General features: G+C 47.9%; 1 protein-coding gene across 1 annotated transcript; it reads left to right on the top strand.

Moving 5' to 3' along the window:
* Nucleotides 1–3,624: 3,624 nt before the first annotated feature.
* Nucleotides 3,625–18,729, top strand: PSMD3 (proteasome 26S subunit, non-ATPase 3). The gene is made up of 12 exons (XM_036269447.1): nucleotides 3,625–4,005; nucleotides 6,343–6,533; nucleotides 8,325–8,462; nucleotides 10,395–10,531; nucleotides 12,202–12,392; nucleotides 12,559–12,662; nucleotides 15,876–15,990; nucleotides 16,082–16,201; nucleotides 16,342–16,445; nucleotides 16,705–16,860; nucleotides 17,995–18,045; nucleotides 18,259–18,729. Exons 1-12 carry the CDS (start codon nucleotides 3,789–3,791, stop codon nucleotides 18,334–18,336), a joined length of 1,602 nt encoding a protein of 533 aa, XP_036125340.1. The 5' UTR covers nucleotides 3,625–3,788; the 3' UTR covers nucleotides 18,337–18,729.
* The last annotated feature ends 6,682 nt before the right edge of the window (nucleotides 18,730–25,411 follow it).

The raw sequence follows: 25,411 nt of genomic DNA on the forward strand, positions 1-25,411 counted from the left end.
TTTTCCTTTAAAGAATCTATTGTAGCCCAGGCCAGTTTGGCTCAGCGGTTAGAGTGTCAGCCTGCGGTCCAGGGAGACCCGGGTTCAGTTCCCGCTAAGGGCACATACCTTGGTTGCAGTTTTTCCTCAGCCCTGATTGGGTCGTGTGGGGGGCAACCACTCGATGTGTCCCTTTCACCACGATGTTTCTCTCTCTCTCTCTCCCTCCCACTCTATCTGAATAAAAAATGGGAAAATGTCCTCGGGTGAGGATAAAAAAAAAAAAGAATCTATTGTAAGGAAATTCTCAACTTGTGCCGGAAAATAGACTTTATCATACTCCATACAGATTGTATGAAACTATTATATGAATATGAATACTATTATACTGTCCTCAGGCCAGCTGGAAAATACTCAGAGAAGAACTATGAGGGTATATAAATTGTGGAATCTAGATTCTAAAGTGAGAAAATCATCAAAGCATCTTGCTTCAAAGAGGAGCCTTTGGTGTCCTCTGGACTTGGGTTGAGGGACTGGAAAAGAGATACATTGTACAAGAGTAAGACAACTTTCAAGTTTATTGAATAAAAATGCAGACAGACCCTGGCTGGGTAGTTCAGCTGGTTAGAGCATCATCTGGATAGGCCAAGGTTGCAGGTTTGATCCCCAGTGAGGGCATATACAAGAATCAACCAATGACCCTGGCTGGTTTGGCTCAGCAGTTAGAGCATTGACCTGCGGACCAGAGAGATCTGGGTTCGGTTCCCGCTAAGGGCACGTACCTTGGTTGCAGTTTGTCCCCGGCCCCCCGTTGGGGTTGTGTGGGTGGCAGCCACTTGATGTGTCTCTCTCACATCAAGGTTTCTCTCTCTCTCTTCCTCCCCATCTCCCTCCAGCTCTATCTGAAGATGAATCCAAAAATGTCCTCTGGTGAGGATTAAAAAAAGAATCAACCAATGAATGCATGAATAAGTGGAACAACAAAATCAATGTTTTTCTCTCTCTCCCTCTCCCTCCCTTTCTTTCTCTCTAAAAATAAATAAACAAATAAATAAATAATTTTAAAATGCTGATAGGTCTTTATTTTTATTTATTTATTTATTTTTTTAATCCTCACCCGAGGACATTTTTCCATTTTTTGTTCAGGTAGAGTGGGAGGGAGAGAGAGGAACAGAGAGAGAGAGAGAAACATCGACGTGAAAGGAACACATCGAGTGGCTGCCACCCGCACAACCGACCAGGGCCGGGGACAAACTGCAACCGAGGTACGCGCCCTTAGCGGGAACCGAACCCGGGTCTCTCAGGACCACAGGTCAACGCTCTAACCGCTGAACCAAACCGGCCAGGGCAAAATGCTGATAGGTCTTTAAATAGAGTCCAGCCAAGGGCACGTACCTCGGTTTCAGTTCAGTCCCGGGTCCTGATCGGGATCTTGCAGGAGGCAATGAGTCTATCTCACATCGATGTTTCTCTCTCTTTCTTTCTCAACCTACCCTCTCCCTCCCGCGCTATCTGAAGATGGAGAAATATCCTCTGGTGAGGATTAAAAAAAAAAAAAAAAAAAAAAGATACCCAAGAATAAGACTGACTCAACACTTAAATTGTGCTATTATTTTCTGTTTCACCTTTTCCTCTTCTGCTCTCAGTTCAGGGTGGTTGTGGGAGGAAGTGACATGAGTAGGCTTGACATATGGACCTGCTAATATGGATATTGCAATCTCATAAACTGCTAGATTTAAACCATCCTCCTTTGCCTAAAGCTTGGTTTTAATATCTTTCACCAATCTTTTTAAAAATAGTTTTATGAATGTCTCCAAGGTTTTTGGCCCCAGGAGTCAAGATTCTTCTCCTTCTTAGCCACCCCACCTTGGTTAGTTCCTTCACTCACCAAGAATTCATGACCAACTGCCAAAGACTGTATTAAGCCATCCTCCCCCATTCTGGGGCATCTTCTAAGGCCTCACTATATTGCTTAAGGACATACTGAGTAATTATCTGCTGACTTGATTGTTTTTCTCTTGTGATGTAAAAGTAATAAAGAGGTGAGCTAACATCCTAACTATCCAGAAGGGTGACTTCATAAACATGAACCACAAAGCTCATCTGTTTTCTTCCTTTACCATTCTCGCCCACTTCAGTTACAGATATGGTATTATGAAGAGGATTTAGTGAGCTGATTCCAGTGATAATTCATAAGTTCTGTTAGCCATTCCCTAAGGGGGGGGGGATAGTTCGGGGAAAAAAACTGGTTAAGGCATGTTCCCTAAAACTGGAGCACACATTTTTCCATTTAGCAAGTGGCTGTTTAGTGCAAGGAGCTACTTGATGCAATAGTAGGAAACGGACAATACAAGCCCTTGCCAGGTAGCTCAGTTGGCCAAGCATCATCTGGATACACCAAGGTTGCAGGTTCAATCCTGGGTCAGGGCTCATACAAGAATCAACCAGTGAATGTACAAATAAATGGAACAACAAATCCCTTCTTCTCTCTCTAAAATCAATAAATAAATAAATTTAAAAAATTTAAAGGGTGATACAAATTTTTTTTTCTATATACATAAATATAAAGGAGACTATAGTGAAAGCATATTCACTGCCCTCTAGGACCTTACAACCGAGCCAGATCGTCTTGTGGGGTCTGACCTGGTCTAAAACTCAGGACTTCGATTTATGGAAGAGATGAAAGTTCCAAGAGGGGTAGGAGCTTTTGTTTTATATTAAGAAACTGGAACATGTATCCTCCTCCTGCAGAATCACTGGAAGATTCCTTTGTAAAATAAGTGGACAGGATTTCCGGTCCAATTTCCTTCCCCTGGGCGATTCTCAGGCTCCCCTTAGGTACACTCTTCTTCTGGTTCCTATTTCACTCGTGTCTGTCTGGACGCATGCAGGCGCCCCAAAGGCCTCCTTGAAGCCTCTGCCAGTAGGGGCTTCCACTCTCTTTCCTACCACCTCGCAAGACCCCGCAGCCCCGAGCACAGCTTCCAGCGGACTGCATTCTGCAGCTGTCCTTTACCACGGCGCCCCCATGCGCTAGCCCGAGGCCACAGAGTGGACTCTAAACTGTACTAAACTGGAGTGACTGTGCACAGCTGCACTCTACACCCATCCGCACTCCAGGCTGCAGAGATCTGGCTAAAATCTGACAAGGAAGGCCGACGCCCATAGTTGGGTTTTATTTTAAGCCCTTCAACTAAATCCACATCCTTTTCGCAACTTCGTCCGCAGCTTCTTTTCATCCCTCGCGCGGGATGCACTGGGCAGCCGTTGAGGGTGAGCCTCGCGGACCTCGAAGGCGACTCAGCGGAGCAAACAGCGAGTTTGGGCAGAAACTCGCCGGGCAACTCGTGATGTCATCACGCCCTGCGCTCCCGTAGGCCCGACGCACTCCACGCTGGTTGGGGAGCTCTTGGTCCCATAAAACCCAGACTGGAGCCTGTGGGGACCTCTCATGGACATGCACAGAAATGCACTCGGGAGGAACATAAAAGAAAATCAACACACTTAAGTACTCCAAAGAAACCCCACAAACCATACAGGCTCCGCCCCTCTCCCTCGGAGATCCTCCCCCATCCTGCACCTCGGCAGTTGACTTCTTTCTCCTTTGTTGACTCGGCCATCGGCCCACTGAGCCTGGCGTTTCCCAGCAGGCCCAGCGCTGGGAAGGGGTTTGCTGCTGCTCCGTCATCGTGCGGCCCGACGCGATCCCGCGCTCGTGTGCAGGCCCGGCTCGGCTCCTGCTCTCTGCCGTGAGAGTTCACGCGAGGCTCCGGCCTCAGTCCCCGGACTAGGCCGCGACCCCGGGTGCCATGAAGCAGGATGGCTCGGCGCGGCGCCGCGGCGCGGACAAGGCGAAGCCGCCGCCGGGCGGAGGGGAGCAGGAACCGCCGCCACCCCCGGCCCCCCAGGACGTGGAGATGAAAGAGGAGGCAGCAGCGGGTGGCGGGTCATCGGGGGAGGCTGACGGCAAGACGGCGACGGCGGCTGAGCACTCCCAGAGAGAGCTGGACACCGTCACCTTGGAGGGTACGAGAGCCCGGGCCGGGGACGTGCCATGATCACGGGTGACAGCGCCCCGGTGATCTAGCTTCTCTTTGGGACCCCAGCGCAGCCTCCGCCATCCCCGGTCCCTGAGGGTCGCTTCCCCCCAAGTGCCCGCCCCCACTACCCTGACACTCCCAACCCCAGCCCCAGCCCCAGTTACTCCAGGTTCAGGACTCCTCCCTTGCCCACACCTCCTCCCCCACCCGGGATTGCATCTAGAACTAAGTCTCATTGGGCCTGTGGACTCCCTCTCCTTAGTCCTCCCCTTTGACCGACTTCCCATTTACGTCCCACCAGACTGATTCTGTCGCGCGGTATACCATTGATCCCTCTAGAAACCATTGTTTGTATTTATGTGTGAAGGGGGTCAGGGCCAGGAAGACCAGAATACTGGCCCCTAAGTTTTAAGTGTGTACAAAGGATTTTATTGTTTTAGCTACCTTTAGCAAACTCCCCTAAAAGAGTCCTGTCTACCTAGTATATTTCTTCCTTGTTTCTGTAATAACGATGCCCAAGAGATTCCATCATTTTTCCCCTTTCACTTGAAGTCCTTACTCTTACTCTTGTTTCTAAAGGGTTTGAACACACTACACGCCTTCAACTTTTTAGGTGTCATCTGTGTTTGAGTTCCTAACAGTAACCGATCTAACTACATACCAACCCCCCCCCCCCATTTCTTTTCTCCTAGATGCCTGTTCCCAGTTTCCCACCGCCCTCTTGTTCCTCCAAGTTCACATTTCACTTTTCCTACTTAGAGCATCCTGTCTGTGTTTGGAGTGGGTAGAGTGAGCGCTTCCCACTCTGAGCCTGTTGCTATTTTCCCGGTTGTGGATCAAGTGGGACTGGAGTATTTCTTGGGTTTTCTCTCTACTTAACTGCATGAGAAACTAGTTCAAACACAGAGAGATAAGCAAAGTTATGCTTCTGGGTGTTTTTGAGGATGTGATAGAGCTGGGCTGCATCAGCTTCTACTCTAAGTAGGTTTGGTAACAGGCTCAGCATCTAATAAAGACCTTTTTACCTAAAGTAATGGTAGCCAGTGGCAAAAGTGCTGCTCAGCATTACCTACTGAGTATGTACATGTTTCTTACAAATACTTCATATTCTTAGTATAAAGTAATTCGTGTTCATTTTGGAAATGTTGGAAAATATGAGAAGTCTAAAGTATAGCGGGGAGGTGGGGCAGAATCCACCATGGTTAACATTTTTTTCCTGTGAATTTTTAAGCTTCTTGCCTATAATTGAGATCAAGTAATATATACAGTTTGGAACAGGCATAATTTAATACAGATGATCTGGTGTGCTTTTATCTAAAATATTCACAAACATAGCATTCAATGTATTCCAGAAACATTTACTGAATACCAGATACAGTGGCTAAGAATACAAGCTCTATAATTAGTTTCTTCATCCATATCGTGAAAATATTAGTACCTACTTCATTGGGTGGTTGTGAAGGTGAAGATGCTTAGAACTGTGCCTAGCACATGATGAACACATAGTAAACCCTCCATAAATATTAGCTATTATCATTATTATATCATTAATGTGATCCAGGCATCCTATGCTAAATATACAAAGGTAATTAAGAAACTACTAATTGATTGCATTCCCTTATTGGACATTTAAGTTATTTCCAATTTCTTATTTTTATAAATAGCTATGCAGCAATCATCTTTGTGCCCAAGTTTTGAATCTACCTTTATAATTTTTTCTTCAGTATAGAATCTCTATATGCCTAAGTCGAAAGTGTAAATGTTTTTTAGGTTTTGGATAAGTATTGTCCAGAAAAACTGTACTGATTTATATTATACCAGCAGAAATATCCTGTTCACCTCATATTTATGTTAATCATTTATACAAGGCCTTTGTAGAATAAGAATATTAATCTTTGGTCACATTTGTTGCAGATATTTTTTTGTTGTTGGAATCAAGGTCATCAATTGTGTGTGTGTGTGTGTGTATGTGTGTGTGTGTGAGATTTCTCCCATTGTTTATATTTAGAAAGTCTTTTCTTATTTAAAGATCTGATAAATATCCATGTGTTTGTTTCTCGTTTTTATTCTTCCTGTTTCTGTCGCCCTCTACCCCTTCTCCCACCCCAGCTTTACATTTCTTTGGCTCTTGGTGATGTCTTAAAATCACTGTATGGCATCCTTAAGTATTGCTTAACCCTATTAGGAAAAAAGGGGTGATTGGCCACATTCTGACCTTTTGTAAGAGGCTCCCTAGAACTACTTGCCTGGAGTGGTGCTGGGGCAGGGGGGATTAGAAGGATTTGGAAGTAACATTATTTTTTTCTCCTCTGGTCCTCCACAGACATCAAGGAACATGTGAAACAGCTGGAGAAGGCAGTTTCAGGCAAGGAGCCTCGATATGTAATGAGGGCCCTGCGGATGCTGCCTTCCACGTCGCGCCGACTCAACCACTATGTTCTGTATAAGGCTGTGCATGGCTTCTTCACTTCAAATAATGCCACTCGAGACTTCTTGCTACCCTTTCTGGAAGAGGTGAGTGAGTCAGGCACATCCTAAGGAGCAAAGCAGCCCATTTTAATACTCATTGCCTATGAACAAGGGAACCATCCTTCTGTCCTGTAGTGTCATTACTTCCGAGACAGGGAATCAGGAACCTTCCAACCAAACTCATTTCCTACTAACCCCTAACACAGATCCTTTCCTCCAATTGGATGAAATCTCCATTGTCCTAGGAGAAGGTGCTACCACCTCTTTGCCTCTTGAGGTTCACTATGGAGAACATATAAAATGGTGGTTAAGAGTGCAGGGTTTGCCCTGGCCAGTTTGGTTCAGCCGTTAGAGCATCAGCCTGCAGTCCATAGAGACCCAGGTTCAGTTCCCGCTAAGGGCATGTACCTCGGTTGCAGTTTGTCCCCGGCCCTGGTTGGTCATGCGGGTGGCAGCCACTGGATGTGTCCCTTCACGTCGATGTTTCTCTCTCTCTTTCTTTTCTTCTCCCTCCCTCCCACTCTATCTGAACAAAAAATGGAAAAATGTCCTCGGGTGAGGATAAAAAAAAAATGAGTGCAGGGTTTGGAGGTAGAGTTGAATTTGAATCCAAACTCTACCATTTGGTACCTGTGGGACTTGAGCAAGTGACCTGACCTCCTTGTGCCTTGTTTTCTTTATCTGTTCAATGTGATGAACAGATTTTGGGGGCAATGGCAGGGGAAGAGTATTTATAAAGCTCTTAGAATGGTGTCTGGCACATAGTGAATGCAGATGAAGGTAGTTTGATAGAAGTAGTGGTCTCTGTGCCAGGAGAGACCTCTCCTTTTCCTTTCTGGCTCTAAAATTTCTTTTATCATTCATGGTACACAGTCCAGGTCTTGCCCCTTCTCAAACCTCATTGACCCTTCAGCCACCTTCATCTCCCTAAAATCCTGTATACCTACAGTCTGTTCAGTAGATCTGAAAGCTCAGAAAATTCCTTGAAGTAGAATGATGAAGAGTTTATTGTCAGGGAAAAAGGAAAAGCCTCCTCCCCCAACCCCACCTGGAATGTTTTTTGTTTGTTTGTTTGTTTTGTTAATCTTCACCTGAGGATATTTTCCCATTGATTTTTAGATAGAATGGAAGGGAGATAGGAAAGGAGAGAGAGACAGAGATATAGATGTGAGAGAAACACATCAATTGGTTGCCACCCACATGACCCCATCATCGGGGCTGGGAATCAAACCTGCAACTCAGGTGCGTGCTCTTGACTGGGAATCAAACCCGAGACCCTTTGGTCCATAGGCTGATGCTCTAACCACCGGGAAACCCGGCCAGGGCCATGATCAATTTTTGAGCTGCTCACATTATTCTAGTTTTGGTGACTAGATTTGAAAATAAGTGCTATGTTTAAGTCCATTTCCCCTAATTTTTTTGTTCCCACAAAAAAAAATTTTTTTTATCTCATTATTCTTGATCTCATCTCTAAAATTATATCACTTTATTAAGCCCTATCTGAGAATTTGTAGTAGTTCCAGGTGGAGTGGTTTAATCTCTCTACTTAGATTGTAGGCTCTGTGAAGGGTCCTACATCATCCTTTTTGTTCCCATTGCATTCTATAAAATTATCTGTTATACTCCTGTTACCCTTTTTTCTGTTGTATTGTATTGCCAGCTTCCTTGACTCCTTTAGAAAGAGGTTGTCATCTTTAATTTTTTTTATCTCCAACACCTAGAAAAATCTTGGCACATATTAGGCATTCAGTATTTGTTGAAATACATAGTGAGTGCTTAACAAATTTTTGGTTGATCTGATTGAGCTTTTCCCTGGTAACTCCCTTCCTCTTCTAGCCCATGGACACAGAAGCTGATTTACAGTTCCGTCCCCGAACAGGAAAAGCTGCCTCGGCACCTCTCCTGCCTGAAGTGGAGGCCTATCTACAACTTCTCGTGGTCATCTTCCTGATGAACAGCAAGCGCTACAAAGAGGTATCTAGGGCCAGTGAGAGTGATTCACGTGTCCCAAGCACGTGAGGGGTTTGTGGGAAAGATTGCCTCCGTGAAAAAACGGAGATAATCCCTGGATTAACCATCCCCCAGAGTCTTTCTCCAGTGGGAATGTACCTAACCTCACAGCCAGGGAAGACCCCTCAACTCCTGCTCAGGCACCAAGGGAAAGGGCTGGCAGTGGTCACTGTGTACCTAGCTATGGTACAATACCAGTATAGTGGATTCTTCTGGGAAAACTAGATTTGAGACAGAAAGACCTGGGTTCAAATCCCAGCTGTAAGCAAATTAATTTCTCTTTGTTGTATGTAAAGTGGGGAAAACAGTGCCCAATATACAAGATTATTGTTGGTATTAAATAAAATAACATGTTCAAAAATAATTAACACAGTGATCTGTACGTAGTAAGCTTTCACAATATTTTAATAAATAGCAGCTCTTTTCTTTTCTTTTAATCCTCACCTGAGGGTATGTTTTACTGATTTTAGAGAGGGGGAAATATCAATTGGTTTCCTACCATACACACCCCCACTGGGGAACAAACCCGCAACCTAGGTATGTGCCCTGATAGAATCAAACCTGCAGGCTTTCTGTTCTACAGGACGATGCTCCAACGAACTGAGCAACACTAGCCAGGGCAAATAGCAGCTCTTATTATGGGACTGAACAACTCCATTTTGGATATTATATTACACTTTCACTACTTCCTCCACCTGGGGCCAGCTTCTTTGTCAATCATAGCCACTGTCCCAAGAGCACACTTAAGAAATGACAGGTCCCACCCTGACCAGTGTGGCTCGGTCGGTTAGAGCGTCGGCCTGTGGTCCAGAGAGACTTGGGTTTGGTTCCTGCTCAGGGCATGTACCTTGGTTGCAGTTTGTCCCCGGCCCTGGTTGGGTCATGCAGGAGGCAGCCACTCGACATGACCCTTTCATATTGATGTTTCTATCTCTCTCTCTCCCCCTCCCACTCTATCTGAACAAAAAAATGGAAAAATATCCTCAGGTGAGGATAAAAAAAAAAAGAAATGACAGGTCCCGCTCCTCAATTCCCTGGGTTTTATCTTTTTTTTCCCTTTTCTTACAGCTGGTTGTTTTTTTAGATATAATTCACCCCCTTTAAAGTATACACTTCGGTGGTTTGGGGTATATTCACAACATTGCGCAATGATAATCACTATTCAATTCCAGAACAGTTTAATCACTCCAGAAAGAAACACTATACCTGTTAGTAGTCATTCCTTGTTCTCCCCTCACCCCAGCCCCTGGCAAGCACTAATTTGTCTCATGGATTTTCCTATTCTGAGCATTATATATATATGGAGTTATATATGTGGCCTTGCCCTGGCCAGTTTGGCTCAGCGGTTGGAGGGTCGGCCTGCGGACCAGAGAGTCCTGGGTTCTGTTCCCGCTAGGGGCACATACCTCGGTTGCAGTTTGTCCCCGGCCCCTGTTGGGGTCGTGTGAGTGGCAACCACTCGATGTGTCTCTCTCACGTCGATGTTTCTCTCACCCCCCCCACTCTATCTGAAGATAAATGCAAAAATGTCCTTGGTTGAGGATAAAAAAAAATTTATATATGTGGCCTTTTGTGTCTGGCTTCTTTCGCTTAGCAAAATGTTTTCTAGGTTTCTCTGTGTTGTAGCATGTATCTGTACTCCCATTTTTAAGGCTGAGTAATGTCCCATTGTATGGATATAGCACATTTTCTTTATTCATCAGGTGGTGGACACTTGGGTTGTTTCCACTTTGTGGTTATTAATAATTCTGCTACAAACATTGTGTATAAGTTTTTATGTGAACAAATGTTTCCAATTCTCAGATATATGCCTAGGATTGCTCATTGGCTCATTTGATGGCTCCATGTTTAACTTTTTGAGAAACTACCACATAATTCTCTTTTGGCTACCTTCAGGCACAGAAGATCTCTGATGATCTGATGCAGAAGATCAGCACTCAGAACCGCCGGGCCCTGGACCTTTTGGCTGCAAAGTGTTACTATTACCACGCTCGAGTCTATGAGTTCCTGGACAAGCTGGATGTAGTGCGCAGGTATGGGTGGCCAAGGGTCTCACTCTCGGCCCTTTGGATCAGAGCTGTGGACTTGCAGAGGGTGATAAGCTGGTAGGTGTAAAGTGCCCAGCAGGAAAAAGGGGCAGTGGTTAACATGCCCTGACATATGAGGGATTGAAAGAGAGACTGATACTAGATGAAGAAACAGAAATGACCACTGGGCTGTTAACTGTTCCCCTCAGTCTCTTTCCTTCACCCCACATCAAGGAAGGACTGATTGGTGATCAAGAGTGGAGTGGCGCCCTGGCCAGTTTGGCTCAGCAGTTAGAGCGTCGGCCTGCGGTCCGGAGAGACCCGGGTTCGGTTCCCGCTAAGGGCATGTACTTCGGTTGCAGTTTGTCCCCAGCCCTGGTTGGTCGTGCGGGTGGCAGCCACTCGATGTGTCTCTTTCACGTCGATGTTTTTCTCTCTCTCTCTCTCCCTTCCTCTCTCTCCCTCCCACTCTATCTGTACAAAAAATGGAAAAATATCCTCGGGTGAGGATAAAAAAAAAAGAGTGGAGTGGCGGGCTGGAAAACATTTCACTCCTCTACTTAAAACCCTGCAGTGGCTCCCTATTTCCCTTGGGGAAAAGCCAAAGTCCTCATGATAAGGTATAAGACCCAGCATGTTCTGGCCCCTGTCACTGTCCTTGTCTTTATCTCCCACTGCTCTCCCAACTCACTCCTCAGCCACACTGGCCTCCTGCTCTTCCTTGGGCATGTCAGGCACACTCCTCCTGAGTCTTTACATTGGCTCTGCACTCTGCCGAGAATGCTCTTCCTCCTACCTCTTTTGAGCCTTTGAATGTTTTACAAATTGTTCCTCCCAATGAGTCCTACCCTGACCAAGCTATGTAAAATCATAACCCCAGCCTGGGCCGGTTTGGCTCAGTGGTTGAGTATCGACCCATGCACCAAGAGGTCACCGGTTTGATTCCCGGTCAGGGCACATGCCCAGGTTGTGGGCCTGATCCCCAGTGGGGGGCATGCAGGAGGCAGCCAGTCAGTGTTCTCTCTCATCGATGTTTCTATCTCCCTCTCCCTCTCCTTTCCTCTTTCTCTAAAATCAATAAAAGAAAAAAAATTTTTTTTTTAAATAAATAAATCATAATCCCAACCCTGGCTGGTTTGGCTCAGCAGTAGAACATCGGCCCATGGACCAATGAATCGCGGGCTCGCGGGTTTGATTCCAGTCAAGGGCACATACCTTGGTTGCAGTTTATCCCTGGCCCTGGTTGGGGTCGTGCAGGAGGCAACCAGTCGATGTGTCCCTCTCACATCAATGTTTCTCTCTCCCTTTTCCTCTCCCTCCCTGCCACTCTATCTGAAAATAAATAGAAAAAATATCCTCAGGTGAGGATTTAAAAAAAAAAGTTAAATTATAACCCCATCCTTCTTACCTTCTGCATTGCACTTACCATGATGTCTCCATACAGCATAATACACTTTTTTTTATCATGATCATTTTCTATCTCCACAACTAGAATGCAAACTCCCTAAAAGCAGAGTTCTTTTTTTTTTTTTTTTTTTTGTGGACATGGAATAGTTCATTAAATATTCAGAAAAGCAGTTTCTATCACATTTTTAGGAATTGAGAGAGAATGGAGAGGTCAAAAGCAGTTTGAAGAGTTGTTATTTGAGACTTTTTTTTCTTTCTTTCTCTTGAAGCTTCTTGCATGCTCGGCTCCGGACAGCCACCCTTCGGCACGATGCAGACGGGCAGGCCACCCTGCTGAACCTCCTGTTGCGGAACTACCTACACTACAGCTTGTACGACCAGGCTGAGAAGCTGGTATCCAAGTCCGTGTTCCCTGAGCAGGCCAACAACAATGAGTGGGCAAGGTACCTCTACTACACAGGTGAGCAGGGGGCCCAACTCTCAAGTCAGAAGGTGTCTCAGGTTTACTTGGTGCAACTTTTCTAAAAATGTGCTGCCTTTGGTGCGTAGAGACACATTTGGCACTCTGGTTTGCAAGGGTGTTTGGATGATGCCATTGTCTTGATTACTCTTCTCTTCACACCCAGGGCGAATCAAAGCCATCCAGTTGGAATACTCAGAGGCCCGGAGAACAATGACCAATGCCCTTCGCAAGGCCCCTCAGCACACGGCCGTCGGCTTCAAACAGACTGTGAGCAACAGTACTCACCCCTTTGCCACTTTCTTATCTGATAACATGTTAGTTCTGCTTCCCTGTGTAGGGGCCAGGGAAGGCCTCCTTAGTCTTCGTCATCCGGAAGGTTGCATCGAGTGTCTGCACATTAAGCAAATGCCACCTGCACCTCCCTCTGGCAGTGTGTGTTCAGAGTTCTCCTTGATAGTTGGGCTTAGAATGTTCCCGATTCCCCAGCACTCTGTACAGTTATTCCAGGCATGGGCATGGATTGTTGATCAGTCTTGGGCTCTTACCTGTCCCTTTCATGCCCATTTGGGAACAGTGTTGTCTGTGGGCAAGGACAATCTCCAGAAGGCTCGCTCATGTGGGTGGAGATAAACCTTGCCTGCCCCCCTCAAGAACTGTCCGTCACCAAGTGTTGTTTATGTTTCATTTTGTTTTGTTTGAGTGCTGGCCTTGGTATTAGGAATAAAATTAAAAAGTGGGAGAAGAAATAGTATTTTCCCTCAAAGAGATTCATAAAGAACTTTGACTCAGAAAGGTTTGAGGGCCTAGTAGCCAGATTTGGACCCAGCTTTCCTAACTACAAACCTTTGCTCCCACCTTAACACAATATCAGCGTCCTAGTACCCTTAAAAGAGAACAGATTAAAAATACACAGTGAGCCCAGCTGCTGTGGCTCAGTGGTTGAGTGTCAACCCATGCATCAGGAAGTCACTGGTTCGGTTCCAGTCAGGGCACATGCCCAGGTTGTGGCCCGATCCCCAGTCGGGGGCATGCAGGAGGCGGCCAGTCTATGGTCTCTCACTCCCTCTCCCTTCCTCTCTCTCTAAAATCAATAAAGAAAAATTATAAAAATAAATAAAAATGCACAATGATTAGGTCATTGTAGCAGGAGATACAGTTTGTTTCTGTTCAGAAGTTCATAGAAAGGAAGGTTTTATTTTGGTCAAATAATTAAAGAGATCTTAAAGAAAATGTAAAATCCACGTTCTCTCCATGTAAGGGTGACCTTACAGCTTTCATAGCTCAACTCTGACCTCCATGATGCTTACCTTACTGTCATAGTCTGCTCAGGCTGCCTTAACAAGGAACCCAGCCTGGGTGGTTTGAACAACAGAAATGTATTTCATCACAGTTCTGGAGGCCAGAAGTCCAAGATCAAGGTGTCAGTGCAGTTGGATTCTTCTGAGGGCCTTTCTTTTGCTTGTAGATGGACATCTTCTTCCAACATCTTCAAAGGGTCTGCCCTCTGCGCATGCCTGTGTCTTAATCTCTCTCTCTCTTTTTTTTTTATCCTCGCCCGAGGACATCTTTCCATTTTTTGTTCAGATAGAGTGGGAGGAAGAGAGAAGAAGAGAAAGAAAATTTAACATCGACACGAAAGGGACACATCAAGTAGCTGCCACCCACACGACCAACCAGGGCAGGGGACAAACTGCAACCGAGATATGGGCCCATAGCGGAAACCAAACCTGGGTCTCTCTGGACCGCAGGCTGATGCTCTAACTGCTGAGCCAAACTGGCCAGGGCTTAATTTATTCTTATAAGGACACCAATCATATTTGGATTAGGTCCTACTCATATGACCTCATTTTACCTTACTTACCTCTTCAAAGACTCTTTCCAAATATAGTCTCATTCTGGGGTCCTGGGGGATTAGGGCTTTAATATGAATTTGGGAGCTCACAGTTCAGCCCATAATACTAATTCTGACTCACATGAACACCAGACCTACAAGTCACAACTTCTACCACATATCTCTATACAGATACTGACCCCTCACACTCAGCTTGTTCAAAACAAACCCCTCTGGTCGCCCATTGACCAGTCCTTCCTTCTGTTCTCCTGATCAATCGATGGAGGTAGGTCTGAGGATCATGTCAGACTCCTCCCCACCCCTCTTTTCGCATCACTAAGTCATCTGTTGATTTGCCCCTGTGTCTTTTGTATTCGTCTCCTCTCTGTTATTGCCAGTGCCCTTGTCTGAGGCACTGACAGTTCTGGCCATGGCTCTCCCCTCCACTAACTCAGCTTCCACACAACTGCCTGACTAAACAGAGCTTCATGCCCATCTTTGCCTTGCCCAGGAAGTTTGCATTGCTCCCCATTGCCTGCCCAGTAAGGTATCATAAGTCTCGTGAGATAGGCAGGCCAGGCATTACTGTTGTTCTTATTGTGCCCATTTTAGGGATGAGGAAACCAAGAATTCAGTTGCTTAGCATTTCCTAGCTAGCACATAAAGTCTAGCATCCTGTCTCCAAACTCAGAACTCAGCCTGCTACTCAAACAGCACGTCCCGGACTGGCCTAGTCATCTCTCCTGGTAGCCCCGTCCTCCCCCGAGGTGTGCCCTCACGCTTGTCTGCCTCTTTTTTAACTTGTTCCCTCGACTGACGTCCTCCCTCCCTCCTTTTTTTGTTTCATCAGAATCCTATAGGCAAATATTAACTTCTACCATTTTCGTGATGTGTGTGGAGGATGAAGAGTCCTTGCCCAAGTGTGTGCATGGTCACCCGCCACCCATTTTAACTCCTTACCTTCCTCGTGACACTTGTTATCACATGATTTGGGTGTCTGTGTTCCTGTCCCTCCTGCTTGGTAGGAAGCTCCTTAATTACTGGGTGCCATCCCCTGCACCATGGTTTTCCTTGCATGGTGCTAAATCCACAGTAGGCACTATTCAGGAACATGCCTCGTGGTTTTCTGAAGGGGGAAGGGCCCAGTTTTCCAGCCAGCCTTCCATGTGCACACACGCTCATTCACTGAGGTTCTGCCTCTCCTTGGATACTAGTTCTGCACATTATTCTCCTCTCCGCCAGCAACAGTCCACCTTAGTAACCAGCATCTTCGATTGACCCGCATTCCAGTCCCTAGGTCTCCGGACTCTGTTTTCCCGCTGTTCTGAGACTTAGACCTTGCCCATCGGGCCTGTCCTCTACTTGAGAGCATTGCCCCTTGGAGCAGTGTGTGTGCTGACTGGACAAATGAAATGCCACTCGGGGCTAAGTGTGGTCAGAGGGTCAGAGGCGCCCAGTACCTGGCTCCTCAGGCAGAGCTTTCATTCCCTGCCCAGCACAGGGTCAGGGTTTTACCTCTTTCCATGGGCCTAATCACAGTGCCACTGTCCCCATTTCCCAGGATTTCTGACTGAATTGAAGCCCCATTTCATTCTCTTCCACCTGGTGGGACTCCCTGCCCACTGTGTTCCTGTGTCACACTCTGCCAGGTGCACAAGCTTCTCATTGTGGTGGAGCTGCTGCTGGGGGAGATCCCGGACCGGCTGCAGTTCCGTCAGCCGTCTCTCAAGCGCTCGCTCATGCCCTACTTCCTTCTGACCCAAGGTAAGGCCGGCCCCCCTCCCAGAGTTTGCCAGAGCCTCTGGCACTGTGGCCTCTGATATGTCTGCTCATTTGCATCATCTGATCCCTGCAGCTGTCAGGACAGGAAACCTGGCAAAGTTCAACCAAGTCCTGGATCAGTTTGGGGAGAAGTTTCAAGCAGATGGGACCTACACCCTAATCATCCGCCTACGGCACAACGTCATTAAGACAGGTGCGAATCAGGGTCTGAGTGGCTCTATGTAAGAGCGGGACCCAGACTAGGATTCTCCAAGGGACAGGGACAACCATGTGGGTGTCTGTGGGCAGCGAAGGGCCTGTGCTCTGCCTACCGCACCACTGCTTTCTCTCCAGGTGTGCGCATGATCAGCCTCTCCTATTCCCGAATCTCCCTGGCCGACATCGCCCAGAAGCTGCAGCTGGATAGTCCAGAGGATGCAGAGTTCATTGTTGCCAAGGTGGGGCTAGTTCAGGAACTGCAGTTGTCACCTTCTTGCCTTATTTCAGGGCATGGGCATGGGAGGGAGCTGGCCAAGGGGGGGAATGGGTAAAGCAGTGGCACTGTCTTCAGGGGTGCCCGTCGCCAGGAAGCTGCCAGAGAGTGTGTGTATGTGAGTGAATGTGTGAGAGTGTAAGGAAGATGGAGATGGGACAAGATGTGCTAGGGCTTAGAGGGTGGGCTCTTGGGTGACTTTTCCTCCCTTTGGGGGCCTGCAGGCCATCCGGGACGGCGTCATTGAGGCCAGCATCAACCACGAGAAGGGCTATGTGCAGTCCAAGGAGATGATTGACATCTATTCCACCCGAGAGCCCCAGCTCGCCTTCCACCAGCGCATCTCCTTCTGCCTAGACATCCACAACATGTCCGTCAAGGTGAGACGCTTGGCTGCAGGCACGCTGGGCAGGGACATGCCCCTCTCTGAAAGCACTGTCAGGGCAAGGTCCCCGGGGGGCAAAGAACTTTGCCTGTGGGACTATAACACCTCCTGTTGCTTTTAAGGGATCTAGTTGCCAAGGAGGACAGAGATTTGGAATTGAGTGTTCTAGATTTGGTTCCAAATTGGAGTCATTTGCCTCTCTCAGCCTGTTTCTCCAGCTGTGAAGCTGATAGTGAAGTATCGCCTGCCCTGCCCGCCTCACCGGGTTGGTGAGATGGCTACTGAGCCTTATCCTGTGTCAGGTGCTGAGTTAGGTGCCAGTACTGTTGGGCTTCTGTATTTTTCCCAGTCTCCTCCTCCTCCCTGGAAGCCAGGGACATTGCTGCCTTGCTTACAATGGGAAAAAAAGCCATGTTCCATGACACACGGCCCCTGTGACCTGTCTGTCCCTTGTGTCTCCAGCCTCACTCCCCACTATTACCCCTATCTCCCCTTCCCCCCGCCCCCCCACTGAACTCGGGCCAGACCTCTTCACACATTGAATCCTCTGCCTGGGCTGCTTTTCCTCCATTCCCACAACCAGTCTCTCTTCCTTTTCCTCCTCACTACTGTTCCCCTACCTGCTCAATCCAGAGGGTTAGTCACTTATACCTCCATAGTCTCCTGAGTCTCTTTTTAGCACTTACTGCATGGTATTGCAATAATTCTTTTCCATGCCTGGCTTTCCCCCCATACTAAACTGGAGCCTCGCCCTGACCAGTTTGGCTCAGCGGTTAGAGTGTCGGCCCGCGGACCGGAGAGTCCCAGGTTCAGTTCCCGCTAAGGGCATGTACCTTGGTTGCAGTTTGTTCCCGGCCCCGGTTGGGGTTGTGTGGGAGGCAACACTCAATGTATCTCTCTCACATCAGTGTTTCTCTCTCTCTTCCTCCCTCTCTCTCTCCCACTTTGTCTGAAGATAAATGCAAAAAATGTCCTTGGGTGAGGATAAAAATAAACAAACTAAATAAACTGGAACCTCAGTAGCCTATCTCAGTCATGTCTTAGTGCCTGGTACAAAGAAGGAGCATAATAAATGTGTGTTGGGTTAATGCCTCCCCTTCATCTTGCTCCTCTCTCTCCTCTGCTTCAGGCCATGAGGTTTCCTCCCAAATCATACAACAAGGACTTGGAGTCTGCAGAGGTAAGCTGCCTCCTGCTGTGGGTACGACTGGAAGGTAGAACTTCCCTACAGAAAGGAAAGAGGGAGGTTTCTGGAAGGTCTGGGGCAGCTGGGAAGCGCTGGCAGTTCCTGGCCCGCGGGTGTCCAGTTGGGCGAAGCACTGCAAGGGGGGGGGCTCGACTGGTCCTCGCAGCCGGCCCTCACCCCCGGCCCTCACCCCATCTCTTTCCCCAGGAGCGGCGCGAGCGAGAGCAGCAAGATTTGGAGTTTGCCAAGGAGATGGCAGAAGACGATGACGACAGCTTCCCTTGAGCTGGGGGGCTGGGGAGGGGTGGGGTGAGTGGGGACTGGCTCTTTATCTTTCCCCCTTGGGGGGGGTCCCCTGTCCAGGGTACTGGCCCCTTTTCCCACACACAGCTCACAGACTGCGTATGTGCGGGGTGGGGGGGCGAAGGATGTAGAGAGCCAGCTACCCCCACCTCACCCCAGGGCCCCTCCCCAGCCCGTGACTTAGCACACCGTGGGCAGGAGGGCAGGCAGGTGGCCTCCCAGGGCAGGGTCCTGGCTAGTGGTGTGGGCAGCAAGGTGGGAGGGAAAAGACCTGTGCTCTCCAGGGAGTAGGGGACTTGAATTGGGACATGGGTCGGATTGTATGTTTTTTGAAGCTTCAATTATGATTTTTAAACAATAAAAACTTCTCCAAAGCTCTTTGTGAATCAGTTAATTACTGTACTTGGCTCTCACACCTACAATATTGACAGTCCCAGGGTTTTTTTAATCCTCACCCAAGAATATTTTTCCATTGATTCTTAGATAGAATGGAAGGGAGGGAGGGAGGGAGAGAGAAACATTGATGTGAGAGACACATCAATTGCCCTGGCCGATTTGGCTCCGGTTAGAGCATCAGCCTGCAGACCTGAGACACATCAATTGAATGCCTCCCACATGACCCCGACGGGCTAGGGATCGAACCTGCAACCAAGGTACATGCCCTGACAGAATCGAACCCAAGACTCTGGTCTTCAGGCCAACGCTCTAACCACTGACCCTAACTGACCAGGGCAGGCCCAGGGTTTTTCCTAGTCTTGCAGTACTCCCCCAGGTGTAACCTGAGGACCACGCAGCTAGAGACGGAAGCCAAGGACAGGGTGAAGAGACAGCTGGGATCAGGAGGGCCTGCGTTTCCTGTTTCACATCTAACAGGCTATCAAATACTGGACAAGTCACTAAACTCAGACTCCTTTCCCACATCGGTCAGGATCAGATTCAATGACCTGGCTCTAAAATTAGGAATCTCAGCTTCTAGGGGATCAAAGAAGGTGAGAGTCTGACCCTCCGGTGAGGTTTACAAAGGAAACAAGGGTGTCTAAGCTACAGCAGGTGGAGTGGGGTTTTGCTCAGTTGGCCCTTATGGAATGGGGTATGGGCTCCTCACTGAGCAGAGTTGAGGCGAGGCTGAAGGGGCTCCCTGCGGCCCCCAGCCCACCTATACTAGCTGCATGTGGTGGGGAAATGCCAGCGTGGGTCTCGATCTTCCAGCCGCAGGGCTCCCCTGTTGGGCCACGTGAATTATCCTGTGCTCTCTGGCTGGCACCTGGCTCATGACTATGTATGTACCCTTTGTCCTGCCAAGTTCTGTCATCCGAATGTGGCTTGGGGGTTTCTACCTCTGCTTAACTGGATTCCCCTCCTGTGCTCTCCCTACCTCATGAGTGATTTTCTACACACCCAGGCTTCCTGCCTCACAGCAGTTTAACCCCCTGGCTTCTGGACCACTCCATAATCAGATCGGTCCTTAAAAGGTAGTTGGTGTAAAAGATACTTTGTGAGTTCTTAGAGAGCATGGGGCATTTGTCTTTCCCCGGCCTCACCCAGTGCCTGGCCCTCTGGGTTCGATGGTCGGATTTGTTGGAAAAGGGACACTGTTCATCACCAACATTGGATTTTCATCCCCCAATATCCCTGGTTTCCATTAAAGGTGTGATTGAGGCTGGCTTTGCTGTGGTTCTTGATGCCGCCCAGCCTTGGTCACGGTGCTTTGGCACTGCCCACTTCCTTTACACTTCTGCCACCTCATGTACTAAAATTCAAAACAGTTTGGTTTGTGAAATCGTACTTCCTCCTCCCCCCAAACTATACTTTTGATCTCTGTAGAAAACGTTTTTATTCCAGTGTCCAAACCTTTTTTTCCTAATTGATTTGAGAGAGAGTCCCACACGCACCCTGACCAGGGATCGAACTGGAAACCTGGGTATGTGCCCTAACTGGGACTCAAACCCACCACCTTTTGGTGTACCAGACAATGCTCCAGCCAACTGAGCCACAATGGCCAGGGCCCAAACTTTTTATTTATTTTATCCTCACCTGAGGACATTTTTCCTTTTTTTTTTTTGGTTCAGATAGAGTGGGAGGAGGAGAGAGTGAGAGAAACATCGATGTGAAAGGGACACATTGAGTGGCTGCCACCTGCATGACCCAACCAGGGCCGGAGACAAAGTGCAACCGAGGTACGCACCCTTAGCAGGAACCAAACCTGGGTCTCTCTGGACCGCAGGCTGACGCTCTAACTGCTGAGCCAAACTGGCCAGGGCCCAAATTTTTATTTTGAGGATTCCAATCCCTTCCCCATTTTATAAGCCAATTCAAAAATCTAATAGATCTTCCCTCCTCTTTCTTTGTTGCAAAAAAAAAAAAAGCCCTGGCTGGTTTGACTCAGCGGTTAGAGCGTTGGCCCATGGACCAAAGAGTCCCGGGTTTGATTCCAGCCAAGGGCACATACCTCAGTTGCAGTTCCTGTGGGTGGCAGCCAATCACTGTGTCTCTCTCGCGTTGTTTCTCTCTCTCTCTCTCTCTCTCTCTCTCTCTCTCTCTCTCTCTTCCTCCCGCTCTATCTGAAGATAAATGGAAAAAATATCCTCAGGTAAAGATTTTTTTAAAAAAATCTAATAGATCTTTAATTCCCTTCCATGAAGAATGGGGTGGGGGACTAATGCTGAACATCCCTGAGTATCCTTCAGGGACGCCAGGTCAGGCTTAGTGGGAAGTGAACTGCTCTGCAGGATACCAAGATCGGGTTACTTTCTGTCAACCTGTTCTGCCTTCTTCCAGCCTGTCTGTGGTTCTGTCATCTCGCTGCTTAGTTTTTGTCCCCACATGGCTGTCCTGGCCCTTGATCACTTTACCTGACCTAGAAAAGTGACTTCCTTTTTGAGTGTCTGATAAGGGGACTTGTATACAGAGGACAGATGCCACTGCCCAAGGCTCTTTCTTACCTGCTTAACATGTCTCTATAAATAAATTTATTCCTGATGATGCCCAACCTCACAACTGTTTATAAATCTTAAAGTGCGCCTAGCCCAAAGTGCCTCAGACCCTTTCTTACTTGGTACTGGATTGGACAGGGTATCAACCTCAAATGACTTGGGATCATTCGCCATGATTTCCTGGTTCTCGCTCACCTTGGCATTGTTCTGTCTGCTCAGCTGTCTGGAACTCTTGAAATTCATCCCCATCAGCTTGGCTTTCTTTCCCTGGAGCAGTATCGTGCCATTTTTATGCTTGAAGAGCTCACTGTGTTCATCTTCCAGTTTTGTTTTTTTTAATTGGAACAATACAGAAAAACACAAAAGAATAACACAATACCCATGTACTTTCCACCCAAGTTTAATAAATGTTGTTAGCATTTTGTTACTGTTTCAACTTTTTAATCCAAGAAAAATATTATAGATGAATTAGAAGCCCATCGTATTCATTCCCAGGCCCTTCCCTTCCTTCCCCAGAGGCATTCACTCTGATAAATTCCGTGGGTAGCCTTCCAGCTTATGTTTTTACACCTTTACTACAAAATGTAGTATTGTTTTGAGTCTTTAAATCTTTGTAAATGACGTATCACCTGAACGTAACTTGCTCTTTTCACTCAATATTGGTTTTGAGGTCTAATTTTGTTGATACCCGAGCCCAGCACTGTTTCCGGGCACTGAGAAGACAATGGAATAAAACAAACTCCTTTCCCCATGGAAGGGGGCGGGGGGGCAGGGAGGCATATGTGGTACGGATTTATTTAGCCATTCCCTTGGTGAGCATCTGTTTACTATTACAAGCCATGCTGCAAAGGAGATCTCGGCCTATCTCCTTGCACACATGTTACTGTATACACAGTTTGCAAACTTTCTTAAAGGGCCAGATATAGGCTTGTGAGCCAAGTGGTCTGTCACAATTACTCACTTCTTGAAAGGGACTATAAACAATATGTAAACACATTATCTAGGAACACACTGGGGTTTAAATTTCATATGATTTTACATGTTTGAAATATTATTTTGATTTTTCCCCCAATCATTTAAAAATGGAAAACCCATTCTTAACTCAGGATGTACATACCTTGGCCCACTGGCCAAGTCTGCAACAAATGAGTTGCTCCAGAGCTTGTGTGAAGATGCTCCAAGCCCAGTGCCGGGTGAAAACAGGAAGTGTGAGGGGAAGTGGCCGACCAGTTCTGGACACTGAGAAATACCTGGGGAAGCCTTTCAGAAGCTAGAAGGATGAACAACTCGGGGCCTCTGGAGCCAGAACCTTTACCGGAAGATCGTTTTGGTTGCTCTCAGCCTTTGTGTATCATGGCCAGTAACAAGCTCTTGCTCTCTCTCTCTCTCCCCTAAGTTGGGCAGGAGTCTGGATAGAGCCATTATCCAAGAAGTACAGCTATCTGAACAGGAAGGTAATGTAATGGGAGCCACAGAGGCTTGGGAAGCAAATCTGCCTGGCTCTGCCACTGACAGTGATGTTGGGCAAGGCCCTTCGCTTCTCTGAGGTTGTCCTTTGTCTATAAGGAGAATAAACCACACCCTAACCCAGCTGGTGTGTGGCTCAGTGGTTGAGCGTCGACCCATGCACCAAGAGGTCACCAGTTCGATTCCCGGTCAGGGCACATGCCTAGGTTGTGGGCCCAGTCCCCAGTGGGAGGCATGCAGTAGGTGACCAATTGATGTTTCTATCTTTCTCTTTCTCCCTTCCTCTCTCTAAAATCAATATAGAAAAAAAAATTGTTTTAATAATAATAAACCATACCCTACCACTCGGTTGGCAGGATGAAATGACAAAAGTGTAATGGAAGGTGCCTGGCATATAATTGCCAGCCAACATTCAGATTTTTCTCCCTCTGGAATGAATGCCATAACACTTCCCGGGATGGCAGGTCACCCCACCCTCCAACATCTCAGACCATTGGAACGGTGTCTTTCTGTTGAGCTGAAAACCGGCTGTCTGTGGCCTCCACCCCATCTGCCTTCTAGACCTTGAGACCACACAACCCCCCACCTTCTCTTCCCCGGACAAAACAGCCTGTTTTCTTCAAATCATGATCTTGAGTCCTTTCACCATTCTGGCCATTCTTGTTAGAATTCACATATATTTTTAAAATATATTTTAATTGATTTTTAGAGAGAGAGGGAGAGAGAGATAAAAACATCATTGAGAGAGACACGTTGATTGGCTGCCTCCTGCATGCCGCCACACTGGGGATTGAGCCCACAACCAGGGCATGTGTCCTGACCAGGAATTGAACTGGTGACCTCTTGGTCCATGAGGTCAATGCTCAACCACTGAGCCACACCAGCTGGGCAGAGTTCACATATTTTTCTGAACCAAACATCTGACACACTTGGACTGCAGGTAAAGATAAAAGTCTGGGTCTAGAGCTGGCCTGGTCATGAGTGAGGAAGGCCAAACATTGGTTAATAGATTTGATGGGTAAGAGTTTAAGACTTGGGCACAGGGCAGACCTGGGTTCTGCTACTTGGCAAGTTACTTAAGCTCTCTGAGGTCAGATTTGTCTTCTGTAAAAGAGAAAATGCTTCTAGTCCCCTCCTTATAGGCTTGTTGAAAGGAATGCATTCGATAATGTATAGAAAGTGCTCTGCTCATTCAGCAGAGTCTAAGGCAGGCTGAGCTCTCTGGAGGTTTTAGGGACCGTGTTTGTTCATGTGAATTTCCTGCCCTTCACAGTTTTAAACCTAGCCCTCTACTCCATGGAGGTGGGCCAAAACTGGGTTCAATCAGTGCATGGTGGCAAATGCCTACCGGAAAGAAGAGTCAGGGGCCAATGCACCCTCAACGCAGGGCGGGGACCAGAGGTAGGATGTGAACGGATCAGCAGGTGAAGACCCTGCCAGCTGTGACCACCAGGGGGCACCCCAGCCCAAGGGATGGCCTCCATCAAAGAGACACACCCACTCCTCAGGTGAAGACAGATGCCTCTGTTCCTAGGCACATTTCAGAGTCAATTGGGACAGCTTTGGGTGTGGTTGGTCAGACTTCCCTGGGTAGGTCCCATGGCCCGTGGAAAGCTCTCTGGCCAGAGGCAGAGGCCCAGGTTGTAACTCTGACTGCTACCCACAACCGTGGACAAGGCACTTCCCTCTCTGGCCCAGTTCACAGGGTTGGAATAGACTCCAAGGCCCCTGTCAGTGCCAACACTGCATGGTTTGAAGATTCGAAGCCCGGGCAGTTTCTTTTTCATCCCCAGCCCTTCTGCACCTCAGGGCAGCACACACTGGCTGGCAGTGAACCCTGCCTGGGAAGCCTCCTGTCCCAGACCCCCAACTCCAAGGCCCTGGGGCACTGTTCAGGGAGGAGGAGTGCAGGAGGAGGAGGAAGGGCAAGGGTTAGGTGAACCCAGAGCCTCCAAGGGTCTTGCTTCATTCGGGACACACATCCGGTTTCCTCTGGTCTCTTCCAGAATTCCAGGGGCTTAAAGGAATGAGTCATAGGGGGGATTGGGGAGTTCCCAGCTAGCCAATTCAGGACAGGAGCCTGGGATGATGGCCATCAAACTGTGGGGTGGGAACAGGGGGCAAGACCCTAATGTCCCTCGCCCAGGCCCCTGGCCCCTCAAGAGAGGACCCAGGAAGGCAGCCTCGTGGGAGTTCAGGGGTAGGAACAGGGGCAACTACTTCTTCCTCTCAGAATTTGGGGGCAGGGAGCAGGTAGGGCTTGATGATACCAGGGGAAAGTGGCAAAGGGAGCTGCCCACAGATCTGCCGGGAGAGGGCGGGGCAGCCTGGAGGTCTGCCACTCTCCAGTCAGTCTGACCCAACTCCAGCCTCCCAGGCGCATTGCAGCGCCTCAGCCTTTGTTCAGCAGTTTCTGTTCAAATATCCTGGGGCGATTCAGGCGGGGTGGGGCTGAGGGGAGGAAGAGCGTTTAGGGGGCAAGACGTCAAAGGATCAGAGATTCCACAATTTCACAAAACTTTCGCAAACAGCTTTTTGTCTCAACCGCCCCCCCCCCCCCCCCCCGCATTGTCCTGGACACTAAATTTGCATAAATCCTGGGAAGTTATTACTAAGCCTTAGTCGCAGGTAATTTCCTCCCAGGCTTCTATGGGTTT

The sequence above is a fragment of the Molossus molossus genome, unplaced genomic scaffold, assembly GCF_014108415.1.
Source record: "Molossus molossus isolate mMolMol1 unplaced genomic scaffold, mMolMol1.p scaffold_m16_p_19, whole genome shotgun sequence".
NCBI classification, from domain to species: domain Eukaryota; kingdom Metazoa; phylum Chordata; class Mammalia; order Chiroptera; family Molossidae; genus Molossus; species Molossus molossus.